At 48.1% G+C, this 15,480-nt stretch overlaps 1 protein-coding gene across 1 annotated transcript; it reads right to left on the bottom strand.

Annotated features, from left to right (window-relative positions):
• Nucleotides 1-403: 403 nt before the first annotated feature.
• LOC309604180 (uncharacterized protein) lies at nt 404-15,092 on the bottom strand (the record flags this gene model as incomplete). Its single annotated transcript, XM_082339112.1, has 15 exons — nt 404-657; nt 2,850-2,900; nt 3,068-3,175; nt 3,600-3,755; nt 4,520-7,009; nt 8,122-8,253; nt 8,690-8,833; nt 9,168-9,302; nt 9,583-9,762; nt 10,557-10,726; nt 10,932-11,059; nt 13,298-13,491; nt 14,096-14,326; nt 14,510-14,659; nt 14,948-15,092. Coding segments are annotated over 15 exons (4,594 nt in total), but the record flags the coding sequence as incomplete, so codon positions are not given.
• Nucleotides 15,093-15,480: the final 388 nt, after the last annotated feature.

Genomic DNA, 15,480 nt, shown 5'->3' with positions numbered 1-15,480 from the left:
GTCGCAGCCACAAAGCGGAAAGCAGATCATCTCGGGAGAGTGCCAGCGCTTTTTGTGCTGAAGCATGAAAGGAAGGCAAAAACCCCACTCTCCTGCCCCACCTTCAATCCCTGGCGTGTGCTCTCCACCCCTTCATTTTGATAACACCTCCCTTTCCCTCTCTCCTCACAGGGAACGGCTGTGAACTCAAGAGGTTAAATCAGACAACAGCTCGTAATAGCTTACTCGTGCAGGTCAAAAACTAGTATAGTCTTTCCCTAAGCCACGTATTTACCGACCACTTGCTTTTTGCTACTGAGAAAGGACAGTCCTGCAAAGTTTCTTTTATTTAAAAAAAAAAATTAAAAAAAATCACTTGCACTCGGAGATGCTTCCAAACGCAAGCAGAACAAATGCACCCCCATTTCCCACAGCAAAACATAATACATTTCTGGGAAGGGCACAAGACCGGAACCCCACGATGCTGCAGCTGGTCCTCTAGGGCACAGGACGGTTCAGAGACTGACCCAGCTTCCGAGTCTCTGCTTCCAGAACAGCAGCTTTGGGCTCCCTGGCCACAGCTGCTGAGGAGGAATCCAGCTCTTGGCAAATCTCTGGCAGCTTCCGGCTGGTCTTTGCACAGCAGTCTTGTGCCAGCTGCGTCTGCAGAAGGGACACCTGAAAGAGGCAAAAGGCCGAGCTCAGACAGGCCCACGCTGTTAGGACCATCCGTAGCTCCACGGTACCGGCTGTCAGGGAAGACGCGCCCTCTAACTCCAGCCCTCGCAAACACTTGGTCCTTGTGGAACGGGAAGTAACAGGTTCCCAGAGTCACCCCAAACTGAACTTCAGATTATCATCAACAATTCAAGTTTCTTTCTGGCAACGGCAACTCACACCTACAGCACTGACACATTACACGTATACTAAAGACAGAGGTTCCCTACAGGATTTAGTAACCCACCTCTTTTTTCCAAAAAAGAGATTTGGGCTACTGACACCTGAGTTCCACATGCTTTTTCCTCAGCAGGAGGACTACTGGTTACACAAGGTAGCGAGGAACCATTCTGTTATGACCTAGTTTGAAAACTTGACAGCTAGCACGTGAAAAGGGAGCAAACGCTCATTTTTCCTAACGTTAGAGCATTTCACAAAGGAGCAGAGCATAATTTGATGAACAAAGCCCGGGGGGGGGGGGGGGGGGGGGAAATGAGCCTTAAAGGACTGCTGAGGCCTTGAAAGTCCTCAAACTCTATTATAATTTCCTGGCAACGCAGGGTTGTGCCTGCTGGGCTTTTTGGCGCGAGAGACCCAGCTGCTCTCACCTCCTGTTAGGTTTGCAGTGCAGCGCAGCCACAGCAGCTCTGGCGCCTTCCCCTCTGCCTGCTTTGGAGTGGAGGAGATGCCAGCACTGGGAGCAGTGCTCAGCGCTTTGCTGTTTCGGGGAAAACGGCTCAGGTCAGAGGTTTTCCTCTGTTTTCAAAGTGACGTGCGCTTTGCCAAGGGCTGTGTTCCACATGGCAATGCAATCCCCAACCTCAAGCTAGGAATATGAGAATATTCCTTCTTGGCGAGTGAACTCGAATAACAGAAGCAATTCCCAAAGGAGTTTTATGGCTTATGGAACCTGCTACGTTTGAATTACGATACCAAGGTCTGTCAACATAAAGCCAAAGGCGATGATAAAAAGTGGGACCCTAACCTGCTAAGCATCTAGAGCAGACTAGATGTGAAACTCAGGCAGCCAGCTCCGGAAGGGGAATGCGTGGTGCTGAATTAGAAGCCAGTCGTGCGCACGGAAAGTAAGACGGCAAAGGGACTTCACAGCAAACAATATGCGTAGGCTAGGGAACGCCACCACTGAAGAGAGGGTCAGGTCTGACCTTCTCTCTGAAATAACAAGGGCACCTTTGGGAAGGCTGGCTTGGAAGCCTGAAAAACCCTCCCGCGCTTTGGTAGGTAACCCAGAGGTGTGAGTGGGAGAAGCGGCCATCTGCTGCTAAGAGCATCTCCCAGGAAGCGTGAGATCAAGTTCCAGTTCCGCTGTTTCCCAGACCCAGAGGAGTGCCCTAACTAGCCAGCTGAGGACTATTCTTTGAGCAGAGCGCCTTCGTTTTCCTGCTGAACTGCTGAAGTAGGTCCACGGGGCAGGCAGACACAACAGTCACGAGGGGAAGGCGGTTCAGTTAGTTATCCGTAGCAACAGAACTTCAGACACCGAGACTTCCAGGTAAAAACATCCTTAGGCTGTAACCCGATGGCTTCAGCAGCATTCTTGGCTCACTTGCCAGAGCTAAGCATCATATACTTTACTCGCATAAATCTTACATGCATTTTGCCCTGAACACCGGTGAAGATTCACATCCTCAGGGAGACCAGGGTGTACCAGACCCATAAAAGGACATGGAAGAGAAGTGTGGTGACTGCTGCTACTGCTGATACCACTGTCAAAGGACGCAGTAGGGTTCAGCAGCTGGAATGTACATTCTTACACCGACCAAACAGATGTCCATGCAGCGCTTAGGTCTCTGACTCGGTCCGATATTGGGATCATGATTAGCACAGAACAGCAATACGAGACTAACGATTGCCTGAAGGCTAGAAGCTCTGGCACTGCCTTACATCCCTGGAGGCGAGGCAAGAGGAGAGGCAAGAGGAGCAACAGTGCCTCCATTTGCAGAAGCAATGGGTTTGAATGGGTGAATGATGTTGTTTGGCCACGGCCAACAGATGTGTTTGACTGGGCATTTCCACTGCCTGGTGTACTCCCTTCCTGACAGCTAAGCAATACTCGGGCTGTAGCATCGGGCAAAGTTGCGCCCATCAGTACAGCCACAGCAGCTTTTGAGGAGAGCTTTCCTACCCCTCACCTGGTTCCACAACTCAGCTAATCGACAACTGCAGCACCTGTGAGACTCCTCCTGTGAAGAAAACACAAGGATTTCTTTTTGGTCTCCAGTTTGGCCAGGGCCATGGTCTATACTTGACTTCTGTTAGGTCTATACCGGGGGGCTGCTGCCTCTGGGATTTGCCGTCGTTCCTCTGTATGGCCAGACCCTCCTCCCACCAAGTAAGATTCTGTTCTCACCTGTCTAGGAGCAGGCACCTGGAGCTGGTCAGAGAGAGAAAATCCGCCTGCATCTCGCAACGACCGACCTCGACAATCTCTCTTCAGTCTCCTCCGTTCCCGTTCCACCTGCACATTGGATAGGAGAAAGGGTCACAGAAACCTGCCACCAAACAAGGAGCAAAAGGGCCTCTGGACATCACGGCAAGGAGGTTTCTGCTCAGACTGTTCATTGCACCAGAGTGTGTTGGGGGCAAAAGGCACTCAAAGTAGACTATGGAAGAGAAAGACCAAGAGGAAACAGTTCCTGACACAAGAGGGTCAAATGTGTGTGTATGGGGACGCTGGGGCAAGAAGGGTGGTACCAGAGTGAATGTGCATTTGTGAAGGCAATGGGGTGCCAGAAGAGAGAGAAAATACAAAAGCGTGTGTCCACAGGGGGAACCGGGAGAGGGAAGGAAACAAGCAGAGGACCCCAAAGTGCTGTCTGTGGCAATGTGTTGTGTTCCAGAGGACCGTGAGGCTTTGCAGAGGCAGTGAAAGCCTGTTTTACCTGCTCAAGAGTCCTCTTGAGCTCAGCACTGAGTTGCTTCAGCTCAGTCTTCTCAAGCTCCAGCCTTGCAACTGCTTGCTGCAGACGTTCCAGCCGCTGCAACAGGAGTCTCTTCTCTGAGAGCCATGATAGCTGCTCCCCTTCTGCAACAGCCTGCTGGGTATTCAGAGAGGAGATTATGTGCGCTGGTGCCACATAAAGGTTAGAAGAGCCAGAAGCAACAAGGCGGGGAGAGTGACCGGACGCAGGAATGCACAGTGCTAAGTCCCTTCTTCTCCTGGTCCACAGACCAAAACAACATGCCCTCTTCCTAGGGGCCCTCCTCCAGATCACGTTGGTGAAATCCGAGGCAAATTTGCCGTCGTGTTTTTTTGGGCTGCGGCACAAGTACATCCTGAATGCGCAATGAAGCCTTTAACCTGATCAGGCAATGGTACCAATTCCATTATTTTCAATACACTGGAAAAGCTGGACCTCAGAAATCTAAATCTCTGAAAGCATCTTCTAAGCACCATCAGCGTAGCTGCTGTTCAGCCATCGTTCCGCTAAGTTTAGTATATTAGTCTGGTCAACTGTGCCCTTTCCTTTCCACGCCAAATCCTAACCACAACACGTTGGCTAAGCCTGCCTAGATAGGAGAGACCCGATTACCCATCCCCCACTTTTGGGCTTGAGTTAATTTTAGCAGCAAGCTCCATAGTTCTTTCAGTAGTTCTGGGCTGGGCAGAAAACATTCCAGCAGGTGAATGGTCTCTGGCCAGAGCTACACAGACAGGCAAGCCTGCTGGCTGCAATCCTAGTTTCTTTGGCCAAGCAGGTCATATATTTATGGGAATATATATTCCCATATCTTTATGGGAAGCATCATTAGAATCCTTTAGAGACATTTTAGTTGACTGATGATCAATCACGCTGCCTACCTGATGATGAAACCGGTCCGTGTCCCTCTCTGTAACCTTACTCTGCAGGATGGCTATTTCTTCCCTCAAAGTCCCATTGGCCTTTTCACTCTTGGTAAGGGCAAGAGTCAGTGCTTGTGCCTTCTCTTTCCATTTGGCTTCTTCACTTTCAGTCTGCTTCAAAAGAGCGGTCACCCGCTTCAATTCTTCCCCCTTTGCTTTCTGCTCATCTTCCAGTTGCTGGGTTAGCTCCTTCTGTCTTTGCAAGGCACGCTCTCTCTCCTGGAGAACTCTCCTCTTCTCTGCTTCCTCTTCCTCCCATTTTTGGAGTTTCTGGATTTGTTTCTGCAGGCTGTCCTCTCCATCTTTCCATCGCAAAGCTGACGTTAATTGTTTCAGTTCACTCTGCCTCCTAAGCTCTTGTTCTCTCCCTGTCAGAGTCTTCTCTAAATACCTGACTCTGTCTCTCTGGTACTTGATCTCTTCATCCTTCTTTGTCAGAGTCTGCTGAACATGCTGGAGATCTTCCTGAAGAGCTCTTATTTCCTCACCTTGAGCCTTGGTCTCTCGTTCCCTCCCACGCAAGGCATCGTCCAGGAGCTTCTCTCGCTCTCGGTGATGTCTAACCTCTTCATGCTGCTCGGTTAGCCTAAGCTGCAAATTCTGCAAGGTCTTCAGTTCTTCTTCTTGGTGCTGGAGTTTTTGCAGAAGAGTTTCATTGTCTTCATCTCTCTTCCTCACCACTTCCTCAAGCAGATTCACCTGCTTCTGGCACGATGCTAGTGCTACTGCCGTGCTTTCGCCACGAAGCCGGAACATGTTAATTTGCTCTGTCTGCTTGAGGAACTCCAAGTGGTTCTCCTTCAATATTTGGCTCATTTTGTCTAGGTCCTGCTCTAGACTCTTGGCCTGCTTGCCTTCTAACTCCTTCTGCTCTCGAAGCTCCTGGACATGCTCTTGCAAAGACACTATCTCTTGATCTCTAGCTTTTAGAGAAGATTCAGCATATTCTAGTTTTTGCAGCATACCTTTAGTCTGCATTGCTGCCTCCTCCTTTTCCCGTTGAAGCTTAGAGATAGCCTCCTCCAGAACCTCTATCTTTTTTTCTCTTTCTTTCACAGTCAGTTTTGTTGCTTGAAGATTCGTTTGCTCAGCTTCATGCTTTTCCTCCTTTTCCTTGCATGCCTCATGTTGCTTTCTAAGGGACAAAATCTCTTGCTCTTTTTCCTTTAGTGCCACTTGAAGGTGCTGCAGAATTTCCTTCTGCCATTCAGAGTCTTGTTGTTGTTGTTTTTGGAAGGTCTCAATCAGTTCCTTCTGAGAGTCAATCATTAAATCCTTTTCTTTCAGTATTGCCCTAGTGTGTTCTAAGTCTCGGTGCAAGACATTCATCTGTTCTGTTTTTTCCTCACAGCTCCTTGCTTGTTCCTTTTGGATGTCTATGAGTCTGTCCTTTTCTTTTGAGGTCTGCTCCAGTTGGTCACGGACAGTCCTCAGCTGCATCTCCATGACTCCTTCAGCTTCCTGGATTTGCTTTTGTTGTGACTCAAGCTCTTGATCTTTTTTAGATAAAGAAAGCATCATCTTCTCTACTTTACCACGAAGCTCTTGCAGGTACCCCTCTTGCTCTTCCTTGTACTGCTGCAAGAGTCTTAACTGATCCCTTTGAGAATCACACTCACTCTCTCTGTCCTTAAGAACTGCCCTCAGGTGTTCAAGGCTTGCATGCAGCGGTTTCACCTGTGCTCTCTCCATTTCCAGTTCTTGGATCTGCCGAGTCAGAGACATAAGCTCTATGTTTTTCTCCTTCAAGTTTCCTTTCATATGATCAAGATCCGCCTGCAGGTTTCTCACTTGTGATGCACCCTGTTGTTCTAGAATCATTATTTTCCCCTCCTGGAACTTGATCGCCTGGTCTCTCTCCTCCAGCTCTTTGCTCATCTTGCTGACAGCAGTCCTCTGCATTTCTCGCTGCTTCTCCAGGTCCCGTATCTGTTCTTGCTGGGATCTGATCTCCCGATCTCTCTCTTCCAAGTCTTTGCTCATTTTGCTTACAGCAATCCTTTGTTTCTCTTGCTGCTTCTCCAGGTCCCGTATCTGTTCTTGCTGGGATTCCATCTTCTCTTTTTTCTCTGTTATGTCCTTAATAACCCCATCGAGAGTAGTTTTATGCATTTCTTTCTGCTTTTCCAGCATTCTCATCTGCTCCTGGTACAACTTCATTTCTCCCTCCCTCTCTGACAGGAGGGCAGTCATATGAGTGACAGTCTCCTGCAAAGCTTTTCCCTGGGCTGCCTCTTTCTGGAGCATCTGGATTTTCTCCCGCTGCGTTTCCACTTCCTCATTTTTCGTTTTTAAGATAGACAATGTAGTTTGAAGTTCTTGTTCAAGGCAGTGATTCATATCTGTTGCTGTATTTGCTCGCGTTTCAGAGGCTGTGACTGAGTCCTGAAGAAGGTTTATCTCCCACACCAGTTCTTCTTTAACTGCTTGCAGTCTCTCCCATTCATGCTGCAAAACAGTGAGAAAAAGATTCAATAGTTCCGTCGATATATGTTTGCTTGTCATACTAGACTTGAACTCCCGCTTCAGCGGCAGTCAAGGGCTGCCCCCTCTCTCCCTGCCTCTCAGGATGTTGGAAGCCTTTCCCGTGCCACCCTGTAGGTTGCATCTTTCCCAGCTTACTCAGCCAGTCCCATCTTCCTTTTGGCCCTTCTCTGAACCTCTTCTGGCTCTAGTGTGGTCTTTTGGGCAGGAGCCACCAGAACTGCAGTCAGGATTTGAAGTCCAGACTAAGCATGATTTAGGCAGTGGCATGACGATATTCTCTCTATTAGGGAGGAAGGGAAGAGAGAACAACCCCAACATTTGATTTCCCACTTTGGGGTTTGGTTGGGGCTTTTTTTGGACCTCTACTCTGTAGAGTTTTCATGGTACCATCCTCTAGAACCCCACTGTCCCCTCTTGAAGGAGTAATGGTCAGACCACAGTCTGTCATTCTGTGGTTGAAATAAGGACGAGTTTTCCCCTTGCAGGCGTACATATTTATCTGGATCAGCACTTTTGTTTCTCAAATTCCTCTATTTTTTTTCCCCACTGTCTGCTCTCAGGTGGGCAATGTTGAACGGCTTTCTATTATTAGCAAACTTTGTCTTCTCACCCCTTTCTCCAGAGCCAGACATTTGGAAATCTAAATACGGATTTGAACAAAAATAATTGCCCAAACCATGCAATGTAAATAGAGACAAGTTTGAAAATTACTTTGACTAAAGCTTCAAGGGCGGAAACCTTCAGAATTGAGGAAAACAAACACCCTGAATCATAAGCGAGCTTTATATGACTACAGCATCTTTTCCTGCTCATTCAGAAGAATGCAATTGGAAAAGTGAAAAGTGGCAGGAAAGCAAAAGTCTGGGAAACAAGGAACGATGAGCGGAAGGAAGGGGAAAATGAGGGAAACTTGGTCAGCATTTGCGTACTCTGTATCTCCTCAGATTTGGACTGAACCTGTACAAGACCAACCAAAATCAGCTCTCCACTGGAAAAAGTTGCTCCTTAGAAGTATTAACAGAAGGCCAAAAAATAGGTAAGAAATGGCCCTCTGTGGCATCTGCCAGCCTCACCAGGACATCCTTTCTTTGCTTCTCAGTGCTCTCGAGTTTCCTTTCCAAAGACACCACCTCTTGACGCAGCGTCATAGCCTCCTTCTTTAGAGACTCTTCGGAGGCTGCTAGCTGCGATGTCAACTCTTCCACCTCAAGTGAAACATAACAAAGCAGTCAGAGACTACAGCTTGTCACTGTCAGCCGTATCACGTACTGTGAGGAAAGGGAAAGAACAAGTTTACATTTCACCCTGTCACAAGAGTACCAGATTCACAATGGATACAGCTGACTTGTTTAAAAATCTAAGTGGGTCACCACGTTCAGCTGAAAAACCACCGTAGAAAGCAAGACCAGCAGAGATCCATTCTGATCATTACTGGCAAACAGGCAAAAGGACTAGCCCATCTGTCCAGGGCAGCAGGTGAGATTCAGCTGGCCAGTAAGTCTCCTTCAGAGCAGCTGAGATGGAGACCACAGTATGATGGCAGTCAGAGGGATTATCCCATCAGCCTGCTGCTCTGCAATGGAAAGGCAAGTGAGAGACCGCCTCTTTGATGACTGGAGGAGCTACTGCTGTTGCAGTCACCTGTTTTTGTAGACCATCCCTCTGCTGAAGAAGGATATTCATTTCCTCTTTGATGGTTTGGCTTTCCTCCCTCTGCCTCTTCTCCGCTGCTTTGATCTTACTCTGAGTTTCCTGCAGCTCTGCTTGCAGTTTTTCTGTGATGTTCTGTAAACACAAATGGAGAGCAAGCTACTGAGACCTGCCGTGCCATCAGGCCCAGCTTTTTTCTCTTTCTGTCTCAAAATCACATTCATTCAGCCACTTCTTTCTGCTTTTCTACCCAGCTCTGCTGCCGTTGTAACCCTTCCTTCCTGTTGCTGATCTCTGGAGCTTACCAGGCTCGGTGCTTTCAGTGCCTGCAGTAGTCCTTGCCTCCTCAGCTGCAGGACTTATGTTTTATTTCCTTGTTACTGCCCTTCACTCCGTTACCCGGCCCTCTCGGCTTACGTCCAATTGCCAACGGCCCGTTCCTTCAACCTACCCTACAAGTCAGACTTACCTGCCCAGTCTCTCGCTGCTCTTCCACCTCCTGCCTGAGCTGCTCCAGCTGCTGGCAGGCTTCTGTTAGTTCTCCCTGAGTTTGGAGCAGTGTCTCTAATAAAGCATTCTTCTCACGCTCCTTTTCCAGCAGGACCTGCACAGAAATAAAGAGAAGACGGGTTTAAACTTCCCATAAAAAAATTTGTGTGGTAAGACTCAAAGACGGATGGGCTCACCCGTTCTCAAAGCACTATGCTGCTGGCCTCCTAGGTCATTATCTGCCCACTTGGAGGCACAGGTTCCTAAGTGAGATTGGCAGTATAAACATGGTCCATCCGTGACTGAATCTTCAACAACCTCTTAGTCATCGAAGGATCGATAAGGAGCCCAGAAGAGTAAAAAAACCACACCCATTCTCCTTTCACAGTCTTTACCTCTTGCTTGGCATTTTCGACTCTAGTTCGTTCCTCTTCTTGTTGAGCTTGCATGGTAGCAACTTTCTGCTTCGTATCAAACAGCTTCTTCTCGTGCTCCCTTTCTGCCTCTGCCTTCTCCTTTTCCCATTGCTCCAGCATCTCCTGTAGCTCTGAACGGTGCCGTTCCCGCTCGCTTGCCTGATGAGAGGAGGAAAAGACTTCAAGATGGAGTCCCAGCCAAGCTCCTCAATAAAAGGTGAAGCTTCTTGCCTCCCACAAACCCCCACCTCAACAGGGCACAGTAGTGGCTTTGGGCCCTCCATCAATCACGTCCTATCAAGGAACTTCAAAGGAGGGTCAGCAGGTGGAAGAAAAGCAGATGTTACCTGCCCTTCTCGGATGGCTGCCTGTTTGCTAGCACCTCTCACCTCAGCATTTCTCTCCAGTCTCCGAGTCTCTATTTTCAAAGCTCAACTCCATTCTCATCAATGAAAAGATGCAGATGGACTGCAGGGTGAGAAAGAGGCCAGTACCCCGATGCCCTAGTCACAAGGCAGGCCACGAACTGAACTACCAGGAACAAGGGGCCTGTTCTATATGCTTTAAGCCCAAAGATACTACCTCTGTCAAGCATGAAAGGACAGAAAGAAAGGAACAAAGTTCCCGCGACTGCAGTTGGCAGGAATGCTAGGAGTCGACCTCATGGTAGACAGGAATCTGGTAAGATCCTCCCCCTTTGCTGCCACGCTTTGCGTGGGGACCACCCAACCTTCTGTTGAACTCGTCTTAGGCCCACACCGACTCTGTGGCAGCATTTACTGTCCCAGCATAGTCCTGTGGGTCTTCACGTGCCCTCAAGTACAAGCCATTGGCTCTGCTGCCGGGCCTAGCAATGTGTGGCCTATGACAGGTGATTGCTGCCGTTTCACACGCTCTTCTAAAGCCAGCCCACAAAGCTTGCTTGAAGAATTCAAAAGCATATTGTTTCCTACCATGTCTTGCAGGAGCTTCCTTATTTCCACTTCATGATCGGTTTGCCGACGCCTGAGGGTTTTGTCATACTGCTGTTCTGTCCGCAAGAGCTGTTGCGCCATGCTTTCCCGTTCCTGCCTCATCAGAGATCTCTCTGCTTCCAGCTCCCGTTGAAGGCACTTCACTTCCCCTGCAAACACGACAAATGGCAAGATTCAGTGCCTACACAAACAGTGGTTCTGACTTTACTAACCTTAAGGCATTTGAATTTCAGTGTAGGAGGGATCTGTCTCCAGCTCCTTCACTCCCCAGAAGCACTGCAGACAGAGAGCTATTTTTATAACATCCTCCCGAGGCAGGGGGATCGCCAGAAACAATGCACGTGAGGCTCTCACCTTGTATCACCTCCTTGGCCTGTGTGACTGTGTGAAGGCGGATTTCAAGCTGGCTCCTGGCGATCTCCAGCTCAGCTAAGTGCTGCTGAGCCTCCAACCGGCTGGATTCCAGGGTCTCCTTCACTGACCTACAAGTTGCAAATACGGAGAGAAATGAATTTCTGGCTCCTGACACCCACAGGGAGTTATTCCAGTAAGAAGTGGTTCAAGATCCCTACCCCTGAGTACACAAAATGGGTTGCATGGAAACTTGGAGACAGAAAGCATATTTCTGCCATTTAAAATAGCAATGCAGGCCCCTCCGAGGGAATGCCCAGGCTTTACTTACGACCTAGCATCACACAGAAAGCCCAGCCGAATTTGATCTCAGTAGCCAAATCTTAAATTGCTGTTGTCTGATCTATGACACACGGGTAGCTGTGCCCACAAACTCTGTGCCAGCAAGCAAAAGCCCAGCTTTTTTTCCCAGGCTCACAGCCCTTATCTCATCAGCACTTCCAAGTTGCTCTGCAGGGGGACAGAATAAGAGTCTTTCCCTGGCTGACTCATGACTTCTTAATGCTGTTCATAGCATAGGTATAGGCAGGTAATTTTCCAGACTCCCTGTATGTAAAAGGGACTAAAGAAATACATTAGATGATATAGTAAAATCTCATGCTTGTAGCAGCATTTTTAAGAAACCTGAACTAGATGTTACCTGAACAAGGACTACCTGAAAGGAGAGACGGGTATCCTTCGGTTTAAACTGTTGGAAGTTCAAAAGAAAAACTTGCTACTTTTCTTTAAGCATTGCTAAGTAGGCAGCAGCCCACGTGACTTGTCGCTCTTTCTCATGGAAGTTATAGTACTGCAGAGGCAAATTGTTACATCCATAGACTGCAACCAGCTGCCGCGATTGACACACAGGATTCTGGAACCAGGAGCTGAAGACACCTCCCTGATCTCACACAGGGTCCTGTGTGCCAGGTTCCTACAATACACAGCACTGCCTCACTAGTACAGGCATGCAATCAGGATAACATCCTTTGGGGTGAAGGGGCACCCGAGTGGTACAACAGTAAAACCCGCAACAGTAGGATTTCGCTACTTTGATGGACAATGGAGGATGTATCTTCAAGAAGGAGAACAAGCACATATTTCTGATTACGCCAATCTCTGGCAGTCCAAAGCAAATATGCTCCCTTTTAAGGTCAGTCTCTAAAACAGAACAGAAAAGATGATAGAGTCCAAAACTGTGGCAACAAAAGGCTCTTGAGAACAACATCTGGCAAGAATAGTTGCCACAGCCCAATAATTGACAAAACGTAATTCAGCTGGATCACATAAGAGAAGCTGGAGCTCAGAAGCAGCAGCAGCTCTCAAGAAACAGACTGCGTCAAAATGGTGTTTATCAGCCTTGCTAACACCATACTCTGGAGTGGTAAAGCGTAAAAGTCAAGAAGCAAAACACTCTCTAAACCATCATTTGTACAGCTCTGCCAGTTCAGGAGTCTTCCAAGATAGACCTAGGAGGAGGACAAACATCTCCATACGTTGGGTTGGTTTTGGGGGGTTTTTTTGGAAAAGGAGAACTTCTCGCATTTGATCTTAGAAACCTGATGCAGCAGAAGGGCAGAATCTTGTTCCTTCCCTGTATAACTTCTCCATGACACCTGTCTCTAAACAGCATGTGGTGAGGAGTACAGGACGCAGACATCAATGATGGGCAAGAAGTCCCAAAGACTGGCGAGCATTCAAAAGTTCCCTGCTGCTGGTGTAACCAAGTCTAGGTCCTGCACCATAGGTAACAAGTTAGCTTAGAAACAGAAGGCCCTCAAGGTGTTCAGCATGAGCCTCTAGCTTCACCCTAAATGGCAGTGTCCTACTCACAATGTCCGTACATAACAGCCTTGAATTCCAGAGATCCCACGTCAAACTACTTGATGAGCAAAGAAAGATCTATGTTCAAATACACAGAACAAGAAACCAAAACAAGAGAGAAGCTTCAGGTTTCAGCAAACGTCTGCATGGTTTAATTATTACTCGGTGCAGAGCCAAGGTACCAGATACTGAGGAATTGTATCGGCTTGCTTTGGACTTCACACAGGAATGTGCAAGGGGGCAAAAACAGGAGCCCAAGGCTCAGGAGAGCTTTGTTAGCTTTAGCTGTCAGAAAAATAACATTCAAATTATGGTATACTGGTTTGGGGGTTTTTTGTTGTTTTGTTTTTCTTTTCCCCCCACGAGATTCTTCCATTTTCTGTCCATGGAAGGTGAAAACATCTCAAAAGCGTACAGGATGCAATAAATCCCCGTGTAATGATTACCACCTTTATAATTACACACATGAAGTAATGTCCTGCCTAGGGTCTCCTCCCCGCCTTTACCTGGCCTCTGCCAGCTGCTCGGAAAGGCCTTGTCTGTCCCGCTCTGTGGCTGCCAGTCGCACCTCTAGGGCAGCCTTCTCATGCACCAGCAATTCCTTCTCTTTGGACACCCTGGCCAGTGCGTGCCCTTGGCAAGAGGTCTCCTGGCGCAACTGCTCCGGACCACTGCTAGCTGACTCTTGCTGGCAGCAAACCTGAAAGTGAGACAAAATACAGTTAGAGTCCTTTCTCTGGAGTTCTGTGCGGAGCCAGCCAGTGCCAATTCTGAATCAGCTAGAGGAGAAAGAGCTCCTGTACTTTGGGCTGAAAGTTTACTAAGACTGTCTAACAGAGAACAGACCATCAGAAACAAACAATTCTCCTCTCAAAGTTATCCCATACTACCCAAGATTGCACAGTATGAAATGGACACGTAAATGATGGCAAAGTTCCTAGTCTCCTCCAGTGATAACGATTCCCCCAAGCTCTTTTTCCACTGTACCGAAATCAGTTAGTCCAGAGTCAACAGTCTTGTGTGATCATCTATTTCTCCTCCTCTTCCTCAAAGCCTAGAGAGGCTCTAGCAATTCAAAGCTGCGTGTATGTCTTAAAATACAATTTCAACAATATCAAGATGTCATTCCCATTCTTAGCAGTACAAGATAGCAGACACTGACTTGCAGCTTTGTCCCGCCCTCTAGGCTCCAACAAATGGAAAACATCTCCCTTGACAAAAGCACTGCAGAATGCAACAGATACAGCTTAACTGAGCCAAGCAGCCAAAAGCCCACCCAGAAAGCACCAGGTTTTTGGTCTCACCTGACTGAGTTTCTCTTGGGTTTCTGCCTTCTCCTCTGCCAGTATCCTCAGCTGTACCTGCAGCCCCTCCTGTTGCTCCTCTGCTTTCTTCAGCAGCTGTTCCAGGTGGGCTTTCTCTGAGCAGAGCTCTTCATTCATTCTTTCACACAAGTTCAGCTTCTCCTGGTCAGAGATCTTTGCTCTCTCCATCTCGTCCACTTTACCTGACAGAACGTCATTCTCTTGCTCCAGCTACAACCACAGAAGCACAGAGGAAATAAAATACAGTAAGGTTTACTATGTAGAAGGTTTGGCTTGGACAGAAAAAGGAACATTTCCATATTCAGGCAGTCATACTGTCTGAAGCCAAGAGGTCTGAAAAGAGGCAGCAGCTGGAGAAGAACACCTGGTAAGATCTTTGGCAACTCTGCTCACCTGCAACACAAGTTTCTCCAGCTTCTCCACTTTATCCAATGCAAGGGCTTCGTTAACACTGCTCATCTTCGCTGTTACAACACGTAGATCAGCTACTTCAGCCCTCAGCTTCGTCTGAGCCCCTGTCAACTCTGCCACTGACTGCTCTGCCTGAAGAGACAAAAGAACAACAGGAAAACAAAGACAGGAAGATCCCTGACTTCAAGCGGCAACTGCAGATCCCCTTTTGTGTCTCTGACATACTCCCGGTTCAGTGCTCCCAAGAAGCACGTGGGGACTAACTACACCAAAGAGCCCGTGTGGGCTGATCACCATTTTCCAAGGAGAACAACAGCATTGTCCCTGTCCCTTCTGCTTCCACAGAAACAGCATCTGTGGTGGTCTTGCTATCACAGCTCCCTCTCCCACAAGTGCTGCCTAGGAATAAGGTGGCCATACCTTTTGCAGTGCCATTGTAAGCTCATGGTTCTCTTGCTTCAGCAGATCCCTCTGAAGGTGCGATTCCTCTAGTGTCTCTCTCATGACTACCAACTCCCTCTGTAATAGCGACTGTTTTCCTTCCAGTGCACCTAAGTCCTTCACTCTATGAGGAGGGGAAAGACTAAGTTTTTAACGTAAAAACATTCTTATTTCCAAAACCAAGAGTATAGAATCACAGAATCATTTAGGTCGGAAAAGACCTTTAAGATCATCGAGGCCAACCGTAAGCCTAACACTGCCAAGTCCACCACTAAACCACGTCCCTAAGCACCACAGTCCACACCTGTCTTCTAAATACCTCCAGGGATGGTGGCTCAACCGCTTCCCTGGGCAGCCTGTTCCAATGCCTGATAACGCTTTGGGTGAAGAAATCTTTCCTAATATCCAATCTAAACCTTCCCTGGCACAACCGTAGGCCATTTCCTCTCATCCTATCACTTGTTCCTTGGGAGAAGACACCAACACCCACCCCGCTACAACCTCCTTTCAGG

Source organism: Platalea leucorodia (assembly GCF_965183815.1).
Source record: "Platalea leucorodia genome assembly, contig: HAP1_HAP1_SCAFFOLD_435, whole genome shotgun sequence".
NCBI classification, from domain to species: Eukaryota; Metazoa; Chordata; class Aves; order Pelecaniformes; family Threskiornithidae; genus Platalea; species Platalea leucorodia.
This window is presented reverse-complemented; position numbering and strand designations above follow the sequence as displayed.